General features: G+C 44.9%; 1 protein-coding gene across 4 annotated transcripts; it reads left to right on the plus strand.

Moving 5' to 3' along the window:
- Positions 1-6,072: 6,072 nt before the first annotated feature.
- Znf23 (zinc finger protein 23) lies at positions 6,073-19,624 on the plus strand. Of its 4 annotated transcripts, none has more exons than XM_032887450.1 (6): positions 6,079-6,355; positions 8,268-8,447; positions 9,447-9,511; positions 10,374-10,500; positions 11,043-11,150; positions 15,278-19,624. In XM_032887450.1, the coding sequence occupies exons 3-6, from the start codon at positions 9,479-9,481 to the stop codon at positions 17,035-17,037; spliced, it is 2,028 nt and encodes a 675-aa protein (XP_032743341.1). In that variant the 5' UTR covers positions 6,079-6,355; positions 8,268-8,447; positions 9,447-9,478; the 3' UTR covers positions 17,038-19,624. The 4 variants fall into 4 exon arrangements, with proteins under 4 accessions (XP_032743342.1, XP_032743341.1, XP_032743343.1 ...); XM_032887452.1 differs by having other exon boundaries at positions 8,391-8,447; XM_032887451.1 differs by lacking the exon at positions 8,268-8,447 and having other exon boundaries at positions 6,073-6,355.
- The last annotated feature ends 743 nt before the right edge of the window (positions 19,625-20,367 follow it).

The following is a 20,367-nucleotide window of genomic DNA, read 5'->3' on the forward strand; positions in this document are numbered from 1 at the left end:
GGTGACCAGGACAAGCTGTTCCAGAGTGAACTTTAAGTTTCTTGCACCGGGGTTTGGACTGAAATTGAGTCTGTTAGCAGAGAGCAGGATACACCTGCCTCTGCCAGTTGGGTCAGATGAATGAAAAAGAACCACTTTATAGGGACCCAGAATGGGATGGAAGGTCTGCCGTGCAGTACCAACCAAGTCCAAAGGAGTGAGGAAGGCAGAGCCCACAGGTGGGAGGGTTTGAGGATGCCATTCTCACACTCATATCACTGACCAGGTCCCAGAGCCTGAGAAATGACTAGACTCTAATCCAGACACTAGAGCTTCTGAAAAGGTGGAGTTGGGGTGCCTCAAAAAGGAGGAAGGGGTCACTATTACAAAAGCATGGGGTTTGATGGGCAGACGTTACTGTAGACTGTCGGGGAGGTATAGAAGATAGGCTACCCATGAGCTGTCCAGCCACAGCCATCAGAGTCTGGGCTTGATAAGGAAGAATATCAGGAAGCAGAATGTACCAGGCTGTACCACACCAGCTTCATAGGTAGTGAGTGCCCTCTGCTGGGCATCCTTAAACACAAGCAGCATGGCCCTTAACTTTGGTGTCCGGTGGAGGGTTGGTTTAAGTTGATCAGATCAACCTGGACAACAGTGCCTATGCTGTGTAGGCTGGGGTATGGGGCAGAGTGAACATGTATGTGTCGTGGTTTGCTGGATACCTGCAGCAGCAAAGCGGGAGCTGGGGAGTGTCTAAAGGGATTGAGGCCTAGTGCCCCCTTATAAGGACAGCAGTGGAAGATGAGAGAGACAAAGAGGTTTCGTTCTAGAAGGCTACCTAACGAGAAGGCTTCGTCTGAAGTGGCAATACATTGTGTTCCCTGGTGGATGCTCTCTTGTGGATGTGCAAAGTTCTAGATGCTTGGTTGATGGACAGTCAGTTAATGACTAATGTCCAGCTTTGATGATGACACCAAACAACTCAGTAAGCACAGACCACAGAGTCTCGAGTGCCTTGGCCATTCCTTTACAAACTGTTGTTTACTAGCCTGACTGCATGCCCAGATCTTCTTCTCTACCCTGACCTGCCTTCTGCGGTCCTGAACTCATCCATTTACCCTCAAAGTAAGAACCAGATTAACATCAGAGGAGTCTTAGGTAACCAGGATGCCGTGCCCCTAGGGATAAGGCACAGGGGATACACAATGGAGACTGACCTACCTCTGTATGGAGTGTGGAACTGGCTTTACCAATAGTTCTGAGTTTGTTATAGATCAGAGAATCCACACCGAGGAGAAACTCTATATGTGTAACCAGTGTAGTAAGGCTCTCCTTAGTAATTGTCCACTGACATGAGAAAATTCACACTGGAGAGAAACCTTGTGAGTGGATTGAGTGTGACTCAACCTTTGGAAGGGCTTTTTCCTTTTAGCCAACGTCACTGCACTCACACAGAGGAAGAACCCTTCAACTCTCCCATAGAGTTAACTCAGCACCAGAGAAGTCACAGAAAGGAGCACCCTCTCAGTATGTATCTTACGGGAAGGCCTCTACTGCTAAAGAACATTAAAAAGACATCTAAGAACTCACCCTGCGTAGTGAAGAGTGTGGGAAAGTTTTCAGCACCAGAATCTCCATTCTGGGAGGAAACACAATGATGACAGCAAATGTAAAAATCCCTCCAGCGTGAGTTCCCCACCTCCACTGGTGCACTGGTGGGCTCAGGATGGGGAGGAGCTGGTGAGCCGCAGTGAACACAGTAGGGGTGAATGACCTGGGAGATTGTGTCAGAGAACCACCCGTCTATTGAAATAGTGGGACTAGATTATATAGCGTGAATGGCGGAAGGGGTGGGGGAGATAAGGGATAAGGGGGCAAGTGCTGTAGCAGTTAGATTAGCAGACTGCAGGTCACATGATTTCTGAGAAGGGAAGCGGGAGCCTAACTGGCTTTATCATGGCATTGCCCTTTGTTGCTATGGAGTTCAGTAGTCACAAGCCTGATTTGCGTGGGGAATAGCCCCACTCCTGCCGTGCTCCCTGAGAACTGTCCAGGGCAAAGGTCGTGCTCTACCATCTCTCATCTGACTTGGGAACCCGCGCTCCAGGCCCCCTTGCCCCTCGGTCTTTACAAGCATACCTGTTCCGTGGAGACATGTGGCTGAACATTTGCCATTTGGCCCCCCGAAGTTGTCTCACTCCCCTTCCCAGTAACAGTGTGCTCAGTTTTGAAGCCAACTTTCCACTCAGAAGTCTGCTTCTGCTGCACATTCCTGCCCACCAGCCACACCTACGGGTCAAGCTAAGAGGTCCCTTCTGGATGCCTTGGAGGATGAAAATAAAGAGCAGTCAGATCTTAGAGAGAGCGTTGAACACCAACATTAAGTTATACCTGAAGCTAGAAGTATGTGTGCGTGTGAGTGCTTCAATCCCAGTAACCAATAATTTAAATTTTTCATGTTAATTTTTTCACCTTGAGACAGTATTTTGACATATGCAGAACCTTATCAGCATGACAGATGGTCTCTGTTCCCCTCTAAAGATGTCGCCAAAGACAAATTTATAGCTAGGCGTGCAGAGTGGAACATACCTGCTCAACACTTAGGAAGCTGAGGCAGGAGGATTGGGAACTCAAGGCTAGCCTGTGAGGAATACAAGACACACAGTGTAGGAGTCACTGATGTTTTCTTGGGACTTTGGATTTTGGTGTGCCTGGTGACTGCAATCCCTTAAAGCCAAGACTCTTTTCCAAGACTCTTTATGACAAGGTGGGTTGGGGTTCTTTGGTTTTCTTGAGAGGGGGTCATAGGCACAATGCTATTGTTTCTTGTGTAAAGATTATCCTTGCATTATCAAATGTTATCAAATGTTGATTTCTGCGCCCCCATATCTGGTTGCAATCCTTATTCTAAGAATCTCCTCTCTCAGTGTTGTATAAACATGGTGCCCCAATTATTCCCTGATTGGTCAATTGTTCCAGGCCTACTAGCATGAGTAGGACAGCCTCTGAGGGGGCAGTGAGGATTAAAGATAGGAAAGGCAGAAAAAAGACGCAAAGCCCTCATCCTAGCTACCTGGAAGTCTGCCTTCCACTAGCAGCCTTCAGATGAAGACGTAGAACTCTCAGCTCCCCCTGCACCATGCCTGCCTGGATACTGCCATGCTCCTGGCTTGATGATAATGGACTGCACCTCTGAACCTGTAAGCCAACCCCCAGTTAAATGTTGTTCTTATAAAAGTTGTCTTGGTCGTGGTGTCTGATCAGCATGAATAATTTTGGCCCATCATGGAGTCCAGTGTCCTATCTGAATGAGAGAAGCCACATGTAGTGCCCATTCTGAAAACAGTGAGAATTGAGGTCACTGCAACATTTGGTAGCACAGAAATAAAAGAAGAATGTATCTAGGTATTGGGGCTGGAGATTTGGGGGTCATGTTAATAAATGATTCTCATTTCTCCTTTTTCCAACTTGGCTCTGTCTTACTAAATTAAGGATGTGCATGGGCATGGGCACACACTGTCTTTTGCTGGTGTTTCCAAAAACGACAAGAGCATGATCTGAAATGTTGAATTCTCTTTTGACAAAGTTCTGAGTGAAACACAGGGTGGTTCTTCTCTTCATGATGCTGTAGTTAGATTTCTAGAATTACCACATGTTAAAACGTGTGAGCATGTATTGTGTAAGCCCTAGATTCGGGTCAAGGTTTTCACTTACATGAATGACCAGCCACGCACTAGCCAGTCTTCCTCTGTAGTATATGTATGTGTATTTATGCTCCCTGCCAACTCAGCAAAAATGTGCCAAATGCTGAGAGTTGTGCCGTAATGGCACCTAAGTGGGGGCTCTGGCCTTATTCTGGGTAGTTAGAGAAGGCTCACCTTCTGTGAGAAATGGGATTCCAACTGACAGTTCACATAACAGCCAAGGTGGATGTTAGGGCTGGTAAGCGGAAAGCATTCTGAGAATGGTGTTTATTTAGAGAAGAACAGGTGTCCAAATGCAGAAAGAACAAAGCAAATGAGTGTGCTGAGAGCCAGGCCGACCAGTGCCCTCAAGTACAGCAGGGCGGGGGTTAGCCAGGCTGGAAGGAAGGAAAAACTATGTTCCCAGAGTCAGGAGGGGGATTTATTTTCAACACTTGAGAATTTCACACACATATGTAATGGTTTTGATACCTGCTCCCCTTCCCTCCAGTTCTCCCGTCCCCCTCCTACCCTTTCCCTCCAACTGCATGTGTTCTTTTTAGAACTCACTGAATCCTCTTGGTGCTGCTAGTCCTGGAGCATGGGTAGCCTCTCAGGGACCACATCCTATTCCCTGAGGAAAATAGACTCCCATTCCACCAGGAGCCATCAATTCCCAATAGCTCCTCAGTGAGGGGTGGGAAGAATTTTTAAAGAGGGTGCTCCAGCCTGTGACACACTGGCAGAGTCCCCCTGCTAGTACCTGCTGCTTTACCAAGACACAAGCTCAGGCAGCCTTCCTTCGGTGGGCCTATCCAGGTCCCTGGCATGAGGGTCCTACTGTCTACCTTCCCCCAGAATTCATTCTGGGACTTTATGTGGGGTAATCTTCACATTTGATAGTGATGGTGATTGATGGGTAGCATTTTGGATGAAAGTCAGAAGTGCCAGGAAGCCTGCAATGTGGGGCACTCCTGGCTACAGAGGAAGACTTCCTAGTGTGTGGCTGGTCATTCATGTAAACGAAAACCTTGACCAGAATCCAGGACTTACACAATGCATGCTCACACATTTTAACATGTAGTAATCCTAGGAATTACTAGGAATTCTAGCATCATGAAGAGAAGAACCATTTCACTCAGCACTTTGTCAAAAAAGCATGCAACATTTTAGATCACGCTCTTGTGGTTTTTGGAAACACCAGCAAAAGACAGCAGCTCTGTAGCTGTGACATTGGAATTCCATGTGTGACAATGGCAAATATGTATGCCATTAAATCGAAGTAGTATTGTTACTATAAATTGCATTCATGTATCCTCTACGATGTATAGTATTATTTGTGGGTCTCTAGCCAGTGCCAACTTTCAATTCCTGAACAGAAGCCTTGTCTACAAAGACTGACTTATTAGAAAGATAGCGGTACTGAGACATTGGAACACTACGGGTACCGGGGCGAATTACCTTATTTTTGGCTAGCATTACTACTTTGAATAAGCACTCCTTGCTCATGTTTTCTGTAAGAACTAACATCCCGTAGTAGTAGATTAAACACCTGTGGAGATTTTGCAACAGGCCATCAACTTCCACCAACACAAAAGCCAAGAAGGTTATCATATAGCATCCATCTGACCTATAGAAAAGTGTCCCCTATCTTGCTGTAACCACCTCCCTGATGCACCCAGCCAATGTGTTTTAAACTTTGATTTAGGACTTTTTTTTTTAAACTGTAAAACTATAAAACTGATTCCTCGTTGGAACGTGGAATTTGGGGTAACCTTAATCTGAGCTCCTGGGCTATGATCACTTAAGTTTGGTTTGAGAAGGAACTATCTCCTATTCCCCTTAAGGTAAGAGTTGTTTTCTGGTGTCAACAGCAGGTAGTTAGGCATTTCATGGTAAGAATAAGGTGCTGGTGGTGGTGGTGGTGGCGATGGTAGTAGTGGTGGTGGTGGTGGTTGCTGCTGCTGCTGTTGTTGTTGTTATTATTATTATTATTATTTGCCTTGTTTTTTTTAATCCAGAGTGCCAGGCAAGCAGTGTATCACTAAGTTCCATCTCCAGCCTCAGCTTCCAGAACAGCTGCAATCACCGCCCAGCAGGCCTGCATGACATTACGTCACATTTATTTTTAAAGTGGATCCTGGGTCCTCCAGCCTGTGACGCACTGGCACAGTCCACCTGCTGGCACCTGTAGCTTTACCAAGACACAAGCTCGGACGTTCTTCTCAAGTGGGCCTATCCAGAACCCCAGGAGTAATGGTCCTCAGGCGTCAAATTCCACCGCCTGTGACAAAGGGCTTGAGCCCTAGGGAGCAGAGGGGACCCGCAGAGGCCGGGCGGGGAGCCCGGAGCGGGAGGGCAACACTGGTAGAGGGGGCGGGCCGGGCCGGTGACGCACTTCCGGCCGCGCCGCGGACCGTGCTGCGCAGGTGAGTGCGGACTCGTTGCGGTTCGCGGTGTCCTGGCGGTCAGCACGCAGGGTCCCTTGCGGCCAGCCTCGCGGCCCACCACGTCTCGGTGCCCACAGCGGTGACGCTTGAGTGGCGACTACCGTCAGGCCCACAGAGCTTAGCAGGTGGCGGATCGGGGAAGCTGTGTCCCTTCACAGAGGGTGACTGCGTGAGGGGGCGAAGCGGCTCGAGGTGACATCGCAAGTCCGTTGACGCACTGTGGTCCTGCAGGTGCTTCAGGTGTGTACAGCTTGTCCTGAGCTCCAGACGGGGTGAGGGGCGCGGGGCACCGCAGGAAGAGTAGGGCCACCTCTCAGCTACTGGGGACAGACGGCTTGAGGCCTGGTCTGCTGCATTGACGTCAGGCCCCACACATGATTACGACATAGCATGAGTACAGACAGAATGTTTCAGGATTGATATTTCATACCCCGTAGAAGACAGTACGACATTCGGAATGCATGTAGGTCTCTTTGGTTATAGCCTTACCGAAGTCAAAACACTATTTTAACAAGAAGGGAGCTGGAAGAGACAGACAGACACAGAGAAAAAGTTTTAAGAGAAACAAAAGTAGCAAATGCTTACCTATGAGCAGCCAGTTAAGAAAGAATCTGGTCCTTACTGCCGCATCCATTAGTATATTCCTTCTTCATCTGATGTCAAGACTCCCATCCTCAGAGGTAACAACTGTTTTGAACGTTGTGTTAATCACAGCCTACTTTTAAAAGTGTATCTATACGCACTGATACGTAAACAGTTTAACCTTTCTGTGTTGTTTTTGAGCTTCTTCGTGTACTAGGTTAATTTCTAAGGAGTGTATATGCCAGCTGGATAATATACAGCTCTAAAAACAATATGGAAACTTGTATTTTCAGTGTACAGTTAGGTTGTTTTCAGGCTGATTATGTACCAAAATTAGTACTGATGATCAATGTTTTGTCTCCTATACATGAGAATATTCAAAGGAATACATTTTTTAAGTTTTTAAAAATGCATTGAGAGTTTCATACAAATATAGAATGCATTTGATTCATTTCACCCTTCTCCTGGGCACCCCCTTGGCAGACATTTTTAAAATCAGATGTGAGTATTGCATTTTTCAAACACCTTTGGCATCAAGGTGGACTATAAGTTGACTTGCTGTCTTCAAATTGAATTACATATTCTTCATTGTTGAATATGTTTTTTTTAAATACCAAAGGATATTTTAAAGAAAAGATAGGTATTAATCTCACACACAAAACAAAGCAAAACAAAATTCTTTAAAAAAAAAAAAAACCAAACTCTGTAACGAATAATAGATCAGGGCATTTAAACATACAGTAATGAACCCAGAGCTTATTAGTAGCAGAGTGTGAACAGCACCAATATATTTTAAAGTTATTACATCAGAGACAAGTCAGAGCTACTGAGCTCTAAAATAGAAATTAAAATGTAGAACATGAGAACCTCTGAGCATTCTTGGTCGAGCATTCTGAGCCAGAGGGAAATTTGTGGCCTAATAGTTTTTGATTACCAGATAGGACAATGAAAATAGCTGAAAAACTCCTGCAATTTGAAGAGGTAGAAAAATGTAAAAATCCTTTTGTAGTCTAGGTTTTTCCAGCCATAGAACATAGGACAAAGAGTTTTGTTTTGTTTGTTTGGTTGTTTTTTTTTTTTTTTTTTTTTTGGGAATTTAACTGTGAATGTAGTCACTTGGACAGAATGAAGGACAAAGATAGCAAAATAGAAAAAAATACATAGACAAATTAAATATAACTGTTCAGTTGAGCAAAGAATGATTTGACAGCTGAGCAAAGAATGATTTGACACCACAACAACTTGTGAGACTGGGGATGCCATGGGGCTGGATATTTATAGACAGGAGAAGGCATGTGCCTTACTGAAGAGTAAGCCCAGTTGGTTTGTGCCTGGTAAGTGCCTTATTTGAACCTAGTTTGATCAAGTTGGCCACTCTGATTGGCTCAGACTCGGTTCTGAAGTTAGGTCTTGAATTTTGTTTGTTTACTGAGACAGATTGCAATTCTCTACAGGTGAGGGCTCAGGTGTGTGAGTAGGAAAGCTTTCTTAGGCTAATTTAGTTTGCTTTAATAAAGTACTTACAAGGTTGCCTTACCAGGTTTGGCCCTCAACAAGTTCTGTCTTGCAGGGTCTCTGAGGAGCCTTGGAATCTCAAAGATGTCCTTCTAGGGTTAATGGGAAAAGCACTTACCTATCAAACTCTGCCCCCTGATGGTCAAGGGTGGCCTCACAGATGCTTTTGTGCCTGCAGTCTGCCGCAGCGGGCATCTCACTCAGAATATGGGAGAAGCCGGACTGCAGGAATGAGGTATATATGGTATAAGTCCTTGGGAAGGTTGGTTACAGCTTTGTAAAGCTGGTCTCTGTCTAGGAGACCTGCAGAAAGCCTCCACTTGGCCTGTCTGTGATCCAAAAGTGGCTAGTTCAGGTTGAGAACTGAATGGCAGACTGATACCTCACTTTTGGCCTAGCTTTCTCAAGGTTAGCTTAGGCCATGGAAGCCAGTGAGCCTGCTGAGACCTCCACAAAAACCAGAGGGTTCATTTGTTTGTGTGCATTCCCCCACTCCCACCCCATCCCCCATGGTTTGTTGAGACAGGATTTCTGAATGGCTCAAGGTAGCCTTGAACTTTGAATTCAGGACTTGGCCTCCTGAATGCTGGGGTTACAAGTATGCGTTACTATGACTGGGACTCATCAAGATCCTTCTGTTGAGCTGTGGTCTTTTGCAGCCCAGGCCTCAAATTCTGATCCTCCTGCCCCAGCTCCCAGGTACTGGGATTATGGGTAAGCACCGGCACTCCTGGCGAGCCTGAGAATTCTTGTCACTAAGAATGAGGGAACTGACAGGAGGTAGAGGAGCAGCTGCCACTGTCCATGTGGTGTCTTCCTGCAGCCTGACTCTCAGATCCATGACGAGGCTGCCGCCTCGCAGGCCTTTTCTTACAGTGTAATTGCAGATGATGCGCAGTTGCAGAAAGAGGAATAAGCTAGGTTTGATAATGTTATCTCTCGAACTGAATCCTCCATTCCTGGCCTGTTATTCTTGAAGCTCGGCCTAAGTTTTAGAAATATTTTTATGTGATGCTTGTAAGAATTGAATTGCCAAACCACACACAGGCTTCTTGGCAGCCAACGTCAGAACAGAACATCAGCGTCCTGGGAAGAATACCAGGCACTTGAACCAGCTTCTGTGGCAGCTCCTGTTCCTGTCTGGAAACCAGCTGCCTGTGCCTCAGATCGTAACTGTGCTCCTGATTGGGGTGGTTCGCCTCACACCCCACCCCCACCCTCTGTTTCTCCTCAGCTCCAGTCTTTCCTTGAGAGGGAGACCAGGTGATGACAGCCATGATCCCATCGGTTTGGCCCCAGGTGAGCTGTTGGTCCCTCATCCCTTCTGTGCAGTTCAGATTGAGAGCTGGTGAGACTTGGAAGGAAAAGCGCTTCTACCTGCCGGATGGATCTCGTGAGAAAGGTGGGCACAAAGGTGGCAGTGACAAGTGAAGGTGGCAGGACAGTGAACTCAGCAGACGGAGTCACACGAGGGTCTGTATGGTTCTGCACTTGAGCACCCTAGCAGAGGGCTTCTGGAAACATGTTGCCATGGAAACCACCCATGTGGTACTTTGAGGAGCTGCAGAGTTTGGGATAATTGATAGCTGGGGTGGGAAAAGAAGAAGCTGCGGACTAGTAGGAAGGAAGCTCTGCCTCTGGCTAGGAGGGATGAGGGGCTGTGGTAGGAAGTGGGAGCAAGCAAGGGAAAGAGTCCTTGGTTGGGGGTCTCTGGGGAATCGGGTGGCAGATGAGTTAGATGTCCCTCGGGAGGATAGGGACACATGTTTTACCATGTGAGGATGGGGGAGTGGAGCTGGGGGCTGAGGTAAACCATAGAGGAGCTAAGACCTGGCAGGGATGCAGTGGGAACTGCAGGTGCTTCCAACCGTGTGTCAGTGAGGGAGCAGCCTGTCTAAGGCAGGGTTGTGCAGTAGAATTTGCTCATGGGAATTCTTTTTCTTTCAGCCCAGTGTGAAAATGACATGCGGTTTCTCTGCTGTAAGAGAAGGAGGATATTCCATAGTTTACTTTCCCGGTGTCTTTTTTCTCCACTTTCTCTTGTTATTAACTTTGTGATCTTCACACGCCCCCTCCCCAAGCCCTTACTTTGCCCTCTACCCCTTACTTAGGGCCTGAGCCATGGAATTGGCCCTAGGGCAGCAAGAACCTGTTGTTTCAGAAGTCGGTGACCTTTGAGGATGTGGCTGTGTACTTCACCCAGACGGAGTGGGATGGTCTGTCCCCTGAACAGAGAGCATTGTACAGGGATGTCATGCTGGAGAATTATAGGAACTTGGCCTCTGTGGGTAAGGCTTCTCCCCCTGGACTCAGACTCTGCCATTTTGTGTTTCTTAGCTCCTATCTTCCTAAGAAGTGTGGTGGGGATTTGGTAATCCTTTATGCATGGGCTTTTTCTAATCTCCTTATGGAGATTGCTGGAAGAGCAAATCTCAAGCTGTTTGGGGCCAACACAGAACTTTGCTAAGACCCAGGCGTGCTTCTCATCAACCCTGAGAAGCTGCTGTGTATCGGACATGGCTTGAAAACTAGGAACCTGCTGTCCTCCAGGGCGCCTTCAGACTGCCCCACCTCACTATCAAGGCTTTTTAAGAATTTCAGTGAGCTCTGAGTATTTCAGGCTAAAATCAAGACGTGGTATCCCTTTTGGGCAGAATCTGGCTTTCTCTGCATGTGTTCCCTGGCCCACATTCGGACCCTTCTTATCCCTATCCACTTCCTGTCCAGGGATCTTACCTTCTTCCCCCATGGCTGAGGCAGTCTCAGGAGAAGTTAGGAATGTACATGTGGGAGAGTTTTCATTCTCTTCTGTTTCCTTTTCCCAAATCAGGATTTCCACTTCTCAAACCTGCTGTGATCTCACAGCTAGAGGAAGGAGAGGATCTGGAAAGCCTGTCTCAGCTGGCCACTGGAACAGACTCCCAGGGCCTCTGGACTGGTAAGGGAGGCCCACTGCCCAACAGCATACGTGTGTGCCGCATTTCCACCTTACAGCGATGCGTGTTCCCAGATGCCGAATTCTGTCTCCAACCCCATCATTCTCAAACAAGACTACGGATTTCGTGATTTGGGGGGTGGAAGTCCTTAACGTTTTTGAGCATTGCCACTAAAAGTGGAGGATATAGCTTTAACAACCTTTTTACACAGGGGCAGAAATACCTAAAGCTACAGGCTTTGCTGTGGTAAGCTACAGGCTTTGCTGTGGTAAGCTACAGGCTTTGCTGTGCTATGATGCCATGTGTTTTTGTGAGGAACTGTTTCTTTCTAGTCACATGACTGAGCAGGTCAGTTATTTGAGGTCTCCAGTGTCCAGTGAATTCATCTCTGAAACTGTGGTAACAATGAAGGGAAACAGTGGTGCCACTCTGGGTGCAAGGCCAGCGTGATAACCTACATCAGGGGTCTAGCTTAGTTAGATTATCATTGTGCATACATAAACGTGCCCCTGTTCCACACATCTTGAGTGCTATGTACGTTCAATGATGTGTACGTGATTACCTGCAATACTTAGAGGTGCAGACTGTCAGTAGGTCTTGGGCCCAGCCAAGTGTCTGCGTTTGCATTCATACTGTGAGGCCCTTAATCGAAGGTGTTCAGTTCTCATTCTGTACGCCACAGCTAATCTCATTTGTTGGCAAAAAATGAGACAGGCTGTGGGTAGCAGAGGGAGGTGGGCACATAAGGACTGTGGTAGCAGGAGAACTCTATAGAACAAAACAAAAGGCCTTTTTCATAGCTCAACCCGTGGTTTTTATGAAGTCTTACTTGTGGGACCTTAGATCCTTTATGAAAGAGAAGCTGGAAAATAAGATTTGGGTGGGCAGCTCAGTACTTCAAGAAGTTAAATGGAAGGCATGTTAGTAAAGACGAAGTGGACACTGATACTAACGTGTGCCATACCATAGGGTTTGGAAGGTCGCTAATAAAAATTGGTAAAAGAGTCATCGTTGATCTCTGTGACACATACAAATGTTAATCAATCTGAAGAATATCTATCCCTAGAAACCAAAGAGAAACGATTCCTACTAATGCAAGAAGGTGCGGGGTGCAGCATAGTGGTAGAGTGTTTCCTTAGAACACATGAGGGCCTGGGTTGATCTTTACTGTGAAAGGCTGTGCTGGTGAGAGATAACTCACCTGTCAGAGACCCAGTACAGTCAAATGTTAGCGAGGTAGCAAGACAGACAGACAGGACTGGTGGAGGGAGGTAAATTGGTAGCCTTTCTACAAGAAAAGTTGCCGCCTGGTAACCTGCGTACCAGCTTCTAGAGCGGAGGACAAGTAAGTAATGAGGCTCTTCTCAGAGATGCCTTGATGCACTTGAGCACCAAGTCAGTGGAAACAATCTGTTTTCTGTAGAAGGAGAATGACTAAGTTCAGGCACCTCTGCGGGCTGGAAGAGTATTTAGCGATTACGCTATTTTTGCAGTCTTTAAAAAATATTAGAAAATGTTTATCACTAAAGGAAGGAAAAAATCTAGTTTTGAAAAAGTAAAAAGAAAAAGGTGTTTAAAAGACTAGCATATGTTCATTTCAGGCACCTGGTACCTCACGTTTTGGAAAGGAGAACTGAATTGCTAAGTTTCTGGTAACTGTGGATGTCTTAGTCTTCTGAGCTGTTGGAACAGAGCATAGCTTGAGTGGTTTATAAACAACATAGTCTGCATCTTTCAGATGCCTTAGTTTGGGCTGCTATAACAGTACCTTGGGTGGTTTTTAAGAACATAAATTTGGGGTTGGGGATTTAGCTCAGTGGTAGAGCACTTGCCTAGGAAAGCGCGCAAGGCCCTGGGTTCGGTCCCCAGCTCTGAAAAAAAAGAACAAAAAAAAAAAAAAAAACATAAATTTATTCTTCCAGTTTTGGAGGTCGGAAGTCCAAGGTGAAGGTGCAGATGGACTGAGTGCTTGACCAGGACCTGTTTGCAGATGAATAGACAGCTATTTGTCCTCTTGCTAAGCCCTCATAAGGAGAAGGGGAAAGAACTTTACCAGATCTCTTAACACATTAAGTTTGTCATAAGCATTTTGCCAGAGTTCTCCCTCCTAATAGTGAGTGGTGGGGATGGACAGCAACAAACGTTGGATCTAGAGCAACATTATTTTTAACTTTGAAAAGGCTCATGTTGTTTTAAATCCTTTCTAGAGGAGCCCAGGTTACTTGTGTTGTTGAGAATAATTTTAATGAAGTAGTAAGGCATGTTCCTTTTTTTTTTCTTTTTATTTGTTCTTATACAATACATCCCTATTGTAGCTTCCCCTTCCTCCACTCCTCCCAGCTCCTCCCCCAGATCCACCGTTCCCTTGTTCCTCTTCAGAAGAGAGCAGGCCTCCCAGTGATAGTGAGTGAACATGGTGTAGCAAGATGCACTAAGAGTAAACACAAACCCTCACATCAAGGCTGGATGAGGCAACCCAGTAGGAGGAAAAGGGTCCTAAGAGCAAGCAATAGAATTAGAGACCCCTATTCCCACTGTTGGGAGTCCCACAAAATCCCCAAGCTAAAAGACCATAGCGTGTATGCAGAGGACCCAGTGCAGACCCATGTCGGCTCTGTGATTGCCACTTTAGTCTCTGAGCCCCTAGGAGCCATGCTTAGTTGATTCTGTGGGTTGTGTTCTTCTGGTGTCCCCACCCTGCTGGTTCCTATAATCCTCCCTCTTCTGCTGGGTCCCCCAACCCCCAGCTCTGCCTAATATTTGGCTGTGGGTCTCTGCATCTGCCAGAGTAAGCCTCTGTGATGCCAGTGGGGCTAGGCACCACCTATGAGTATAGCAGAATATTATTAGAAATTACTTCGTTGACTTTTTCCCCCCAGTCATGTTTGGTTCTACCCTGAGTCTCTGAGCCATCCAACTTCCAGTTCCTGGCCATCCTGGAGCTGTAGTGTTGGGTCTGGGCTCCGTTTTGAGGCTTGGGCCTGAACTTAGACCAGTCATTGGCTGGCCGCTCCCACACCTCTGAGCCACCACTGCCCAGTACATCTTACAGGCAGGACAGGTGTGGGTTGAAGGTTTTGTGGCTGAATTGGTGTCCCGTCCCTCTGCTAGAAACCTTTTCTGGTTACAGATGGTGGAAGGGCATGTTTTATGTGGTCAGGAGGAAATGAGAGATGGAAAAATAAAGGATGCTTTTGGGGGAGGGATTTGAGAAGTGGAGAGGTCAGGTCTGTAAAATTATGATTATAAAAGAATGTTTAGAGATGATCAGTTTTTAGGATCGATGGAAATAAATTTTGTACAACAGTATTTTAGAGGAGATAGGAAGGGGTGTGGTCGGGTGGGCTTTAACGGAGCTTTCCAAGAAGGCTGAAGTGAAGTTCTAGGGAAACGAGCCCAGTTCTTCTGTTTCCTCTGCTGATGTCTGTCAGACCCAGGCCTGCAGCACGTCCTTAGACCCTCTACCTTTCCTTTGTTAATCATTTCCTGCTTTTATAAGGAGCTGGATCCCTCAGGACAACCAAGAAGGAACTGTAGAGTGTAGGAAAGTGTGCGATAATGGGAAACACTGATCTGATGGACAAGACCATGAGTTTTCTTCCCCACTGCCACATTTGTTTAACCTTTGTTACCGCTGTTACCTTGCAGTGCCCTTGCCCTGCGAGAGTATGAATGGGGGTCGGTGGGTGAGGTGGTCTCATAGCTGTTCTTACTCAGAAGTTTTCTGAACAGATATACATGTTCTTGTCCACTCTTCTCATTCTTCACAGTTGGAATCTCCTTTGGTTTCTATTTCTTTTTTTTTTACTTTAAAGTATATCTTGGTCATCTTCTCATGGTCTACATACCTGGATCTATTTCCTTTCTTTACCAATGACGATTACACCTTATGGATGAACCTTTGGTTATTTGACCTAGCCTAGTGATTTATAGAGCCTTTAGAGCATAGCATGTTGACACACACATGTAATTCTAACCCTTATGAAGTAGGTACAGGAGAATCAGTAGTTCAAAGCCAGCCTAGGCAACATATTGAGACCTATATATAAAAAATAGCTTTCTAATTATTATATTCTCTTCCAACATGATTATATGACATATTTTATTATTTTTTTACTTCTTTTGGTAGAATGTACTGCTATCCAGACTGGCATTAATTTGACAAAAGAAGTGTATGAAGAGAAAAAGAATACATTATTTGAAGTTCAGAAGGACTTTTCTCAGGAAACACACTTTTCAAAAACTTATATTGTTGGCCAACAACAGGAGACGCAGTCAGCAGGAAGTGAGAGGGAGAGTGCCAGTGCCTCCGATGGAAGAGCTAAGACAAGCTCCGTGGAAGGGTATTTACTTAGTCCCACGCCATACTTGTCCCAGGATCACGCCAGCTCTTCTGTAGAGCAGTACTCTGACGCCAAACTTACTAAGAATGAGAAAGTTACTACAGAGGAAACACCTTTGAAACACAAAGAATTAGCAGAGGCTTCTCAGGATAGCTCTCAAGTTAATCAGCTTCCAGAAAGCTGTGATGTGGAGAAGCCCTATCAGTGTACAGAATGTGGCAAAGCCTTCAGTGTTAAAGCCAAGTTTGTTTGGCATCAAAGACTTCATAATGGAGAGAAACCTTTCAAATGTGTGGAGTGTGGGAAATGCTTTAGCTACAGTTCACACTATATCACACATCAGACAATCCACAGTGGAGAAAAGCCGTACCAGTGTAAGGTGTGTGGCAAAGCCTTCAGTGTTAACGGAAGTCTTGTTAGACACCAGAGGATACACACAGGAGAGAAGCCCTATCAGTGCAAGGAGTGTGGGACTGGCTTCGGTTGTAGTTCTGCATACATTACTCACCAGAGAACCCACACTGGGGAGAAACCTTACGAGTGCAGTGACTGTGGGAAAGCTTTCAATGTTAACGCCAAATTGATTCAGCATCAAAGAATCCATACTGGAGAGAAGCCTTATGAGTGTGATGTGTGTGGAAAGGGCTTCAGGTGCAGCACCCAGCTTAGGCAGCATCAGAGTATACACACCGGAGAGAAGCCGCATCGCTGTAGTGAGTGTGGGAAAGGCTTCACTAAAAATGCAAAGCTCATTCAACACCAAAGAGTGCACACGGGTGAGAAACCCTATGCGTGCAGTGACTGTGGAAAGACTTTTAGTGCCAAAGGGAAGTTAATCCAGCACCAGAGAATCCACACAGGTGAGAGACCTTATGAATGTAGCGAGTGTGGGAAATCCTTTAGGTGTAACTCCCAGCTTCGGCAGCATCTGAGAATCCATACTGGGGAGAAGCCATATAAGTGCAATGAGTGTGGAAAGGCCTTCAACGTTAATGCAAAGCTAATGCAGCACCGGAGAACTCACACTGGGGAGAAGCCGTTTGAATGCAATGAATGTGGGAAGTGCTTTACATCTAAAAGGAACCTGCTTGATCACCAGCGAACCCATACTGGAGAGAAGCCATATCAGTGTAAGGAGTGTGGGAAAGCTTTCAGTATCAATGCCAAGTTAACTAGACATCAGCAAATACACACCAGGGAGAAACCTTTCAAGTGTATGGAATGCGAGAAAGCATTCAGCTGTAGTTCTGACTATATTGTGCACCAGAGAATCCATACTGGAGAGAAACCCTTTCAGTGCAGCGAGTGTGGTAAAGCCTTCCATGTCAATGCTCATTTAATTAGACACCAGAGAAGCCATACTGGGGAAAAGCCTTTCCGATGCATGGAGTGTGGCAAGGGCTTCAGCCTTAGTTCTGATTGTATTATACATCAGACTGTCCATACTTGGAAGAAACCCTATGTATGTAACATATGTGGGAAAGCTTTCAGGTTTAGCTTCCAACTTAGTCAGCACCAAGATGTTCACAATGAAGACAAATCCTAATGGAGACAAAAACAAAACTAAAAAGCAAGCAAAACCCTAAAACCAGACCTATGTTTAAATAAGAAGCGGATCACGGCTCATCAATTATTACTTGGAGGAAAACCATTAGAAGGAAATGAATATGGCAGTCTTCACTCGAAAACAATTTTTCTCTTATTTTTAATCAAGATGAGCAGCTGGAAAGATATCTAAAATACTTTTTTTTTAAATGAATTTTTGTTTTGTTTTTCAAGATAGCATTTCTCTGTGCAGCTCTGGCTATCCAGGAACTCACTGTGTAGACTGGTCAGGCCTCCAACTGAGCTTCACCAGCCTCTGCCTCCCGAGTACTGGTGTTAAAGGTGCGCCTCAGCACTGCCTGAATTTATTTATCCACTTGATTTATCCAGTTATTAGTCAGGGAATATAATGAAGGGAAACATCCTATTCCCAGCAGCCTGAATTTATTTATCCACTTGATTTATCCAGTTATTAGTCAGGAAATAAAATGAAGGGAAACATCCTATTCCCAGCAGCACCATGAAAAGTAGATTTTCTAGGAAAATTTTATGGGGCTCAAGAAAATTAAGGATTCTCAACTGAGGGAGACCAAAGAAAACAAATACAAGAAGGAGAGAAATTAATGTATTTCTGCTTCGTTTTGACAAGAATGCATTACACATCCTTTAAAATGGGGGAAAGTAAACATTAAAAAATTGTTAGAAGAAGCCTTTAAAAAATCAGATCCAAAATAGAGATGAACAGTAAGGAGAGTGTTGGCAAATGACCACTCTAAACCCGTGTGTTTTGTTGTAAATACTTCCAAATAAGTTTGAGTTGTAAAGCACAGACACATACACACACACACACTCAAATGGAATGACCTTTGTAAAATTTGTGATATAGTGTAATATCTAGTACTCAGATTTTAACAAAAGATAAAAATCAACAGGGACATTAACAGTCAGCGCTTTAGGATCACCAGTGTTCTAAAGAAGTGTCCCATCTCAGTACCCCAAGGAGTGGAAATTAGTGAAGACTTTTGCATGTCACATTGAGTATATGATATACATTACCCCACCCCCAATACTCTGCAGCCCTCAGTGATTGTAGGTGCTGTATTTGCTACAGATGCCTGCCATACAAGTACAAACTATATTAACAAAATAGCATGTTAGAGTTCCTATTTTGTAATGACTGAACTCAGCAAACATGGTTATGTCCCAAAGAAAGGTATCTGCATTGACTTCGATGCTTTGTGATAATTGGGCTCCATGAAAATGTTGGAATTCTTAAGATACTTTTTGAAATCTCTTTCCCCCCTTTAAAACAAAAACCAAAACAAAACACTGTAAGCCATTAATAAGATCACTTGAGCTGCCAAGAAGCTGACAATCAGCAGTTATTTCTCTGTTGTCAACTGGTAATGGGTAAGAAAGGAAAAGGTTTCCTACTTAACACCTCTAGTACCAAACATTCAGGTTTCCACACCAATTTAGTTGTTTGCAGACACCAACTGGATGTCCTCCAATTTCTATCAATTTTGCCATAACAAACACCCTACTGGTGAAGTGGGCTCAGTCTGAGAAGACTGCCAGTCTCCTCCCCCCATATTCAGACACTAATGATGAGTCCTACATTACTGATTTGGTTACAAATTGAACCCTCTGGGTTCAGTAATTTTCTATGGTAACTCACCAAACTTAAAGAGACAATTTAAAGTTACCATTTACTCTAAATTATATCGTGGATGTCACAGGAGCAGCCAGATGAAGAGATGAACAAGATCCAAGGGTTCCCATGCGAAGGTGTGTTTGTCCCCAGAGTCGAGTGCTTCACCTGTTGAGCCTTGTTTAGTGTTTGTATGAAGATTACAGTGTGTGCCATGACTGATGAGGCCTTGGCTGTCAGATAGGTTTCCCCTTACAGAAGTCAGCAGGGGTTGTTAAAAGTCCCAACTCTCTTAGCACATAGTTGGCTCCTTTGACAACTAGCCCCAATCCTGGAGCTAGCGAGGAGTCTAGCGACAAGTCGCTTTAGCATAAGCAGATGACTGCAAGAGACCTTAGGAGTAACAAAAGGTTTTAGGTTTTCTGTGTGTGTGTGTGGTGCTGGAAACTGGAGACCAAACATGCTTAAGTCACAGGCAAAAACCCATTTACTTGGTTCAAATCCCCTTAAGTCTGGGGAATTTTGGGTTTGTTTGTTTTTGGTTCAGAAGTAAATAGGATAAAATGAAAACCCAGCTCTGGGGGAAGCCATTAGCTCTAGGAACAAAGATGAACCCTGGGCAGTGTAGACTATTAGTGCTTTTCCATATAGCAGTTCTTTGCAAAATGTCTTCATTACATTACACAAGAGTTGTGTAATGGCTAGTGACATGGCTCAGCAGGTAAGGGCTAAACCTGACCCAAGCTTCAATCTCTAGAGCCCACATGATGGGAAGGACAGACTGACACACAGTTGTCCTCTGGCCTCTGTGCATGCATGAAAATAATAATGTCATTTTAAAAAACTAAAATACCTATACTGAAATTAAGCATTTTGATCATCTTGAAGTGTGCAATTCGTCTATTCAAATAAATCTAATAATCTGCTGAATTGCTGAGACTTGCTTTCTATAATGAGACTATATGCTATATATAAATCATGATCATTTTTATTTTGAGACTACAGTTAGCCTGAGGAAGTACCTGGGTTTAAATATCAGAGGGTTGGGGTGGGGGATCAAGTTCTAGTGTGATAGTTGCTCCTTAATCTAGACATAGGGTTATAAGAAAATAAAGGTGACATTCAAAATAGACTGAGGTGAAATGGTCTGGCTTATTTTTTATGTTTTTAGGTACAAATGCAGATCTGACTTCACTGAGCTGAGATAGAATATAGCCTAGCAGGATTTGGGTACTCAGGAGCAGTTCTTTACAGGGAAGAGAGCAGTGGGAAAAGCAATACCCAGATGTCTATGATCTTGGATTTTTAATGAGGAAGCTTAGCTCTAGTATTTCTTGTTCACACAGCACAAGAAGCATGAACTTTATAAAATTACCCTGGGGAAGAGCTGACAGTCTATGCAACATCTACTGTGCAGGTTGCAAATGTCTCAGACAAAGTCTATGTTGGCAGTGATGTAGAAAGAAAAGCCACGTTAATAAGTATACTAGGACACCTGCCATGTTTGTGCCCTCACGAAGTGAGGGCAGACAGCATTACTAACACATTCCCTTGTTTGGGTGTGGATCTTTCCAAAGGAATTCATATTACATTCTTAGTTACTGTTCTATTGTTGTGAAGTGACACCATAACCAACGCAACTCATATTCTTTATTTACTCTCTTTAGCATTTAATTGAGG

Source organism: Rattus rattus, chromosome 17 (assembly GCF_011064425.1).
Source record: "Rattus rattus isolate New Zealand chromosome 17, Rrattus_CSIRO_v1, whole genome shotgun sequence".
NCBI classification, from domain to species: Eukaryota; Metazoa; Chordata; class Mammalia; order Rodentia; family Muridae; genus Rattus; species Rattus rattus.

Coding starts and splice junctions, on each gene's coding strand:
- Znf23 (XM_032887451.1), top strand. CDS start 9,479: ATGACAGCCATGATCCCATCGGTTTGGCCCCAG. Junction 9,512..10,373: donor TCCCATCGGTTTGGCCCCAG/GTGAGCTGTTGG, acceptor CTGTTGTTTCAG/AAGTCGGTGACCTTTGAGGA. Junction 11,151..15,277: donor CTCCCAGGGCCTCTGGACTG/GTAAGGGAGGCC, acceptor TTCTTTTGGTAG/AATGTACTGCTATCCAGACT.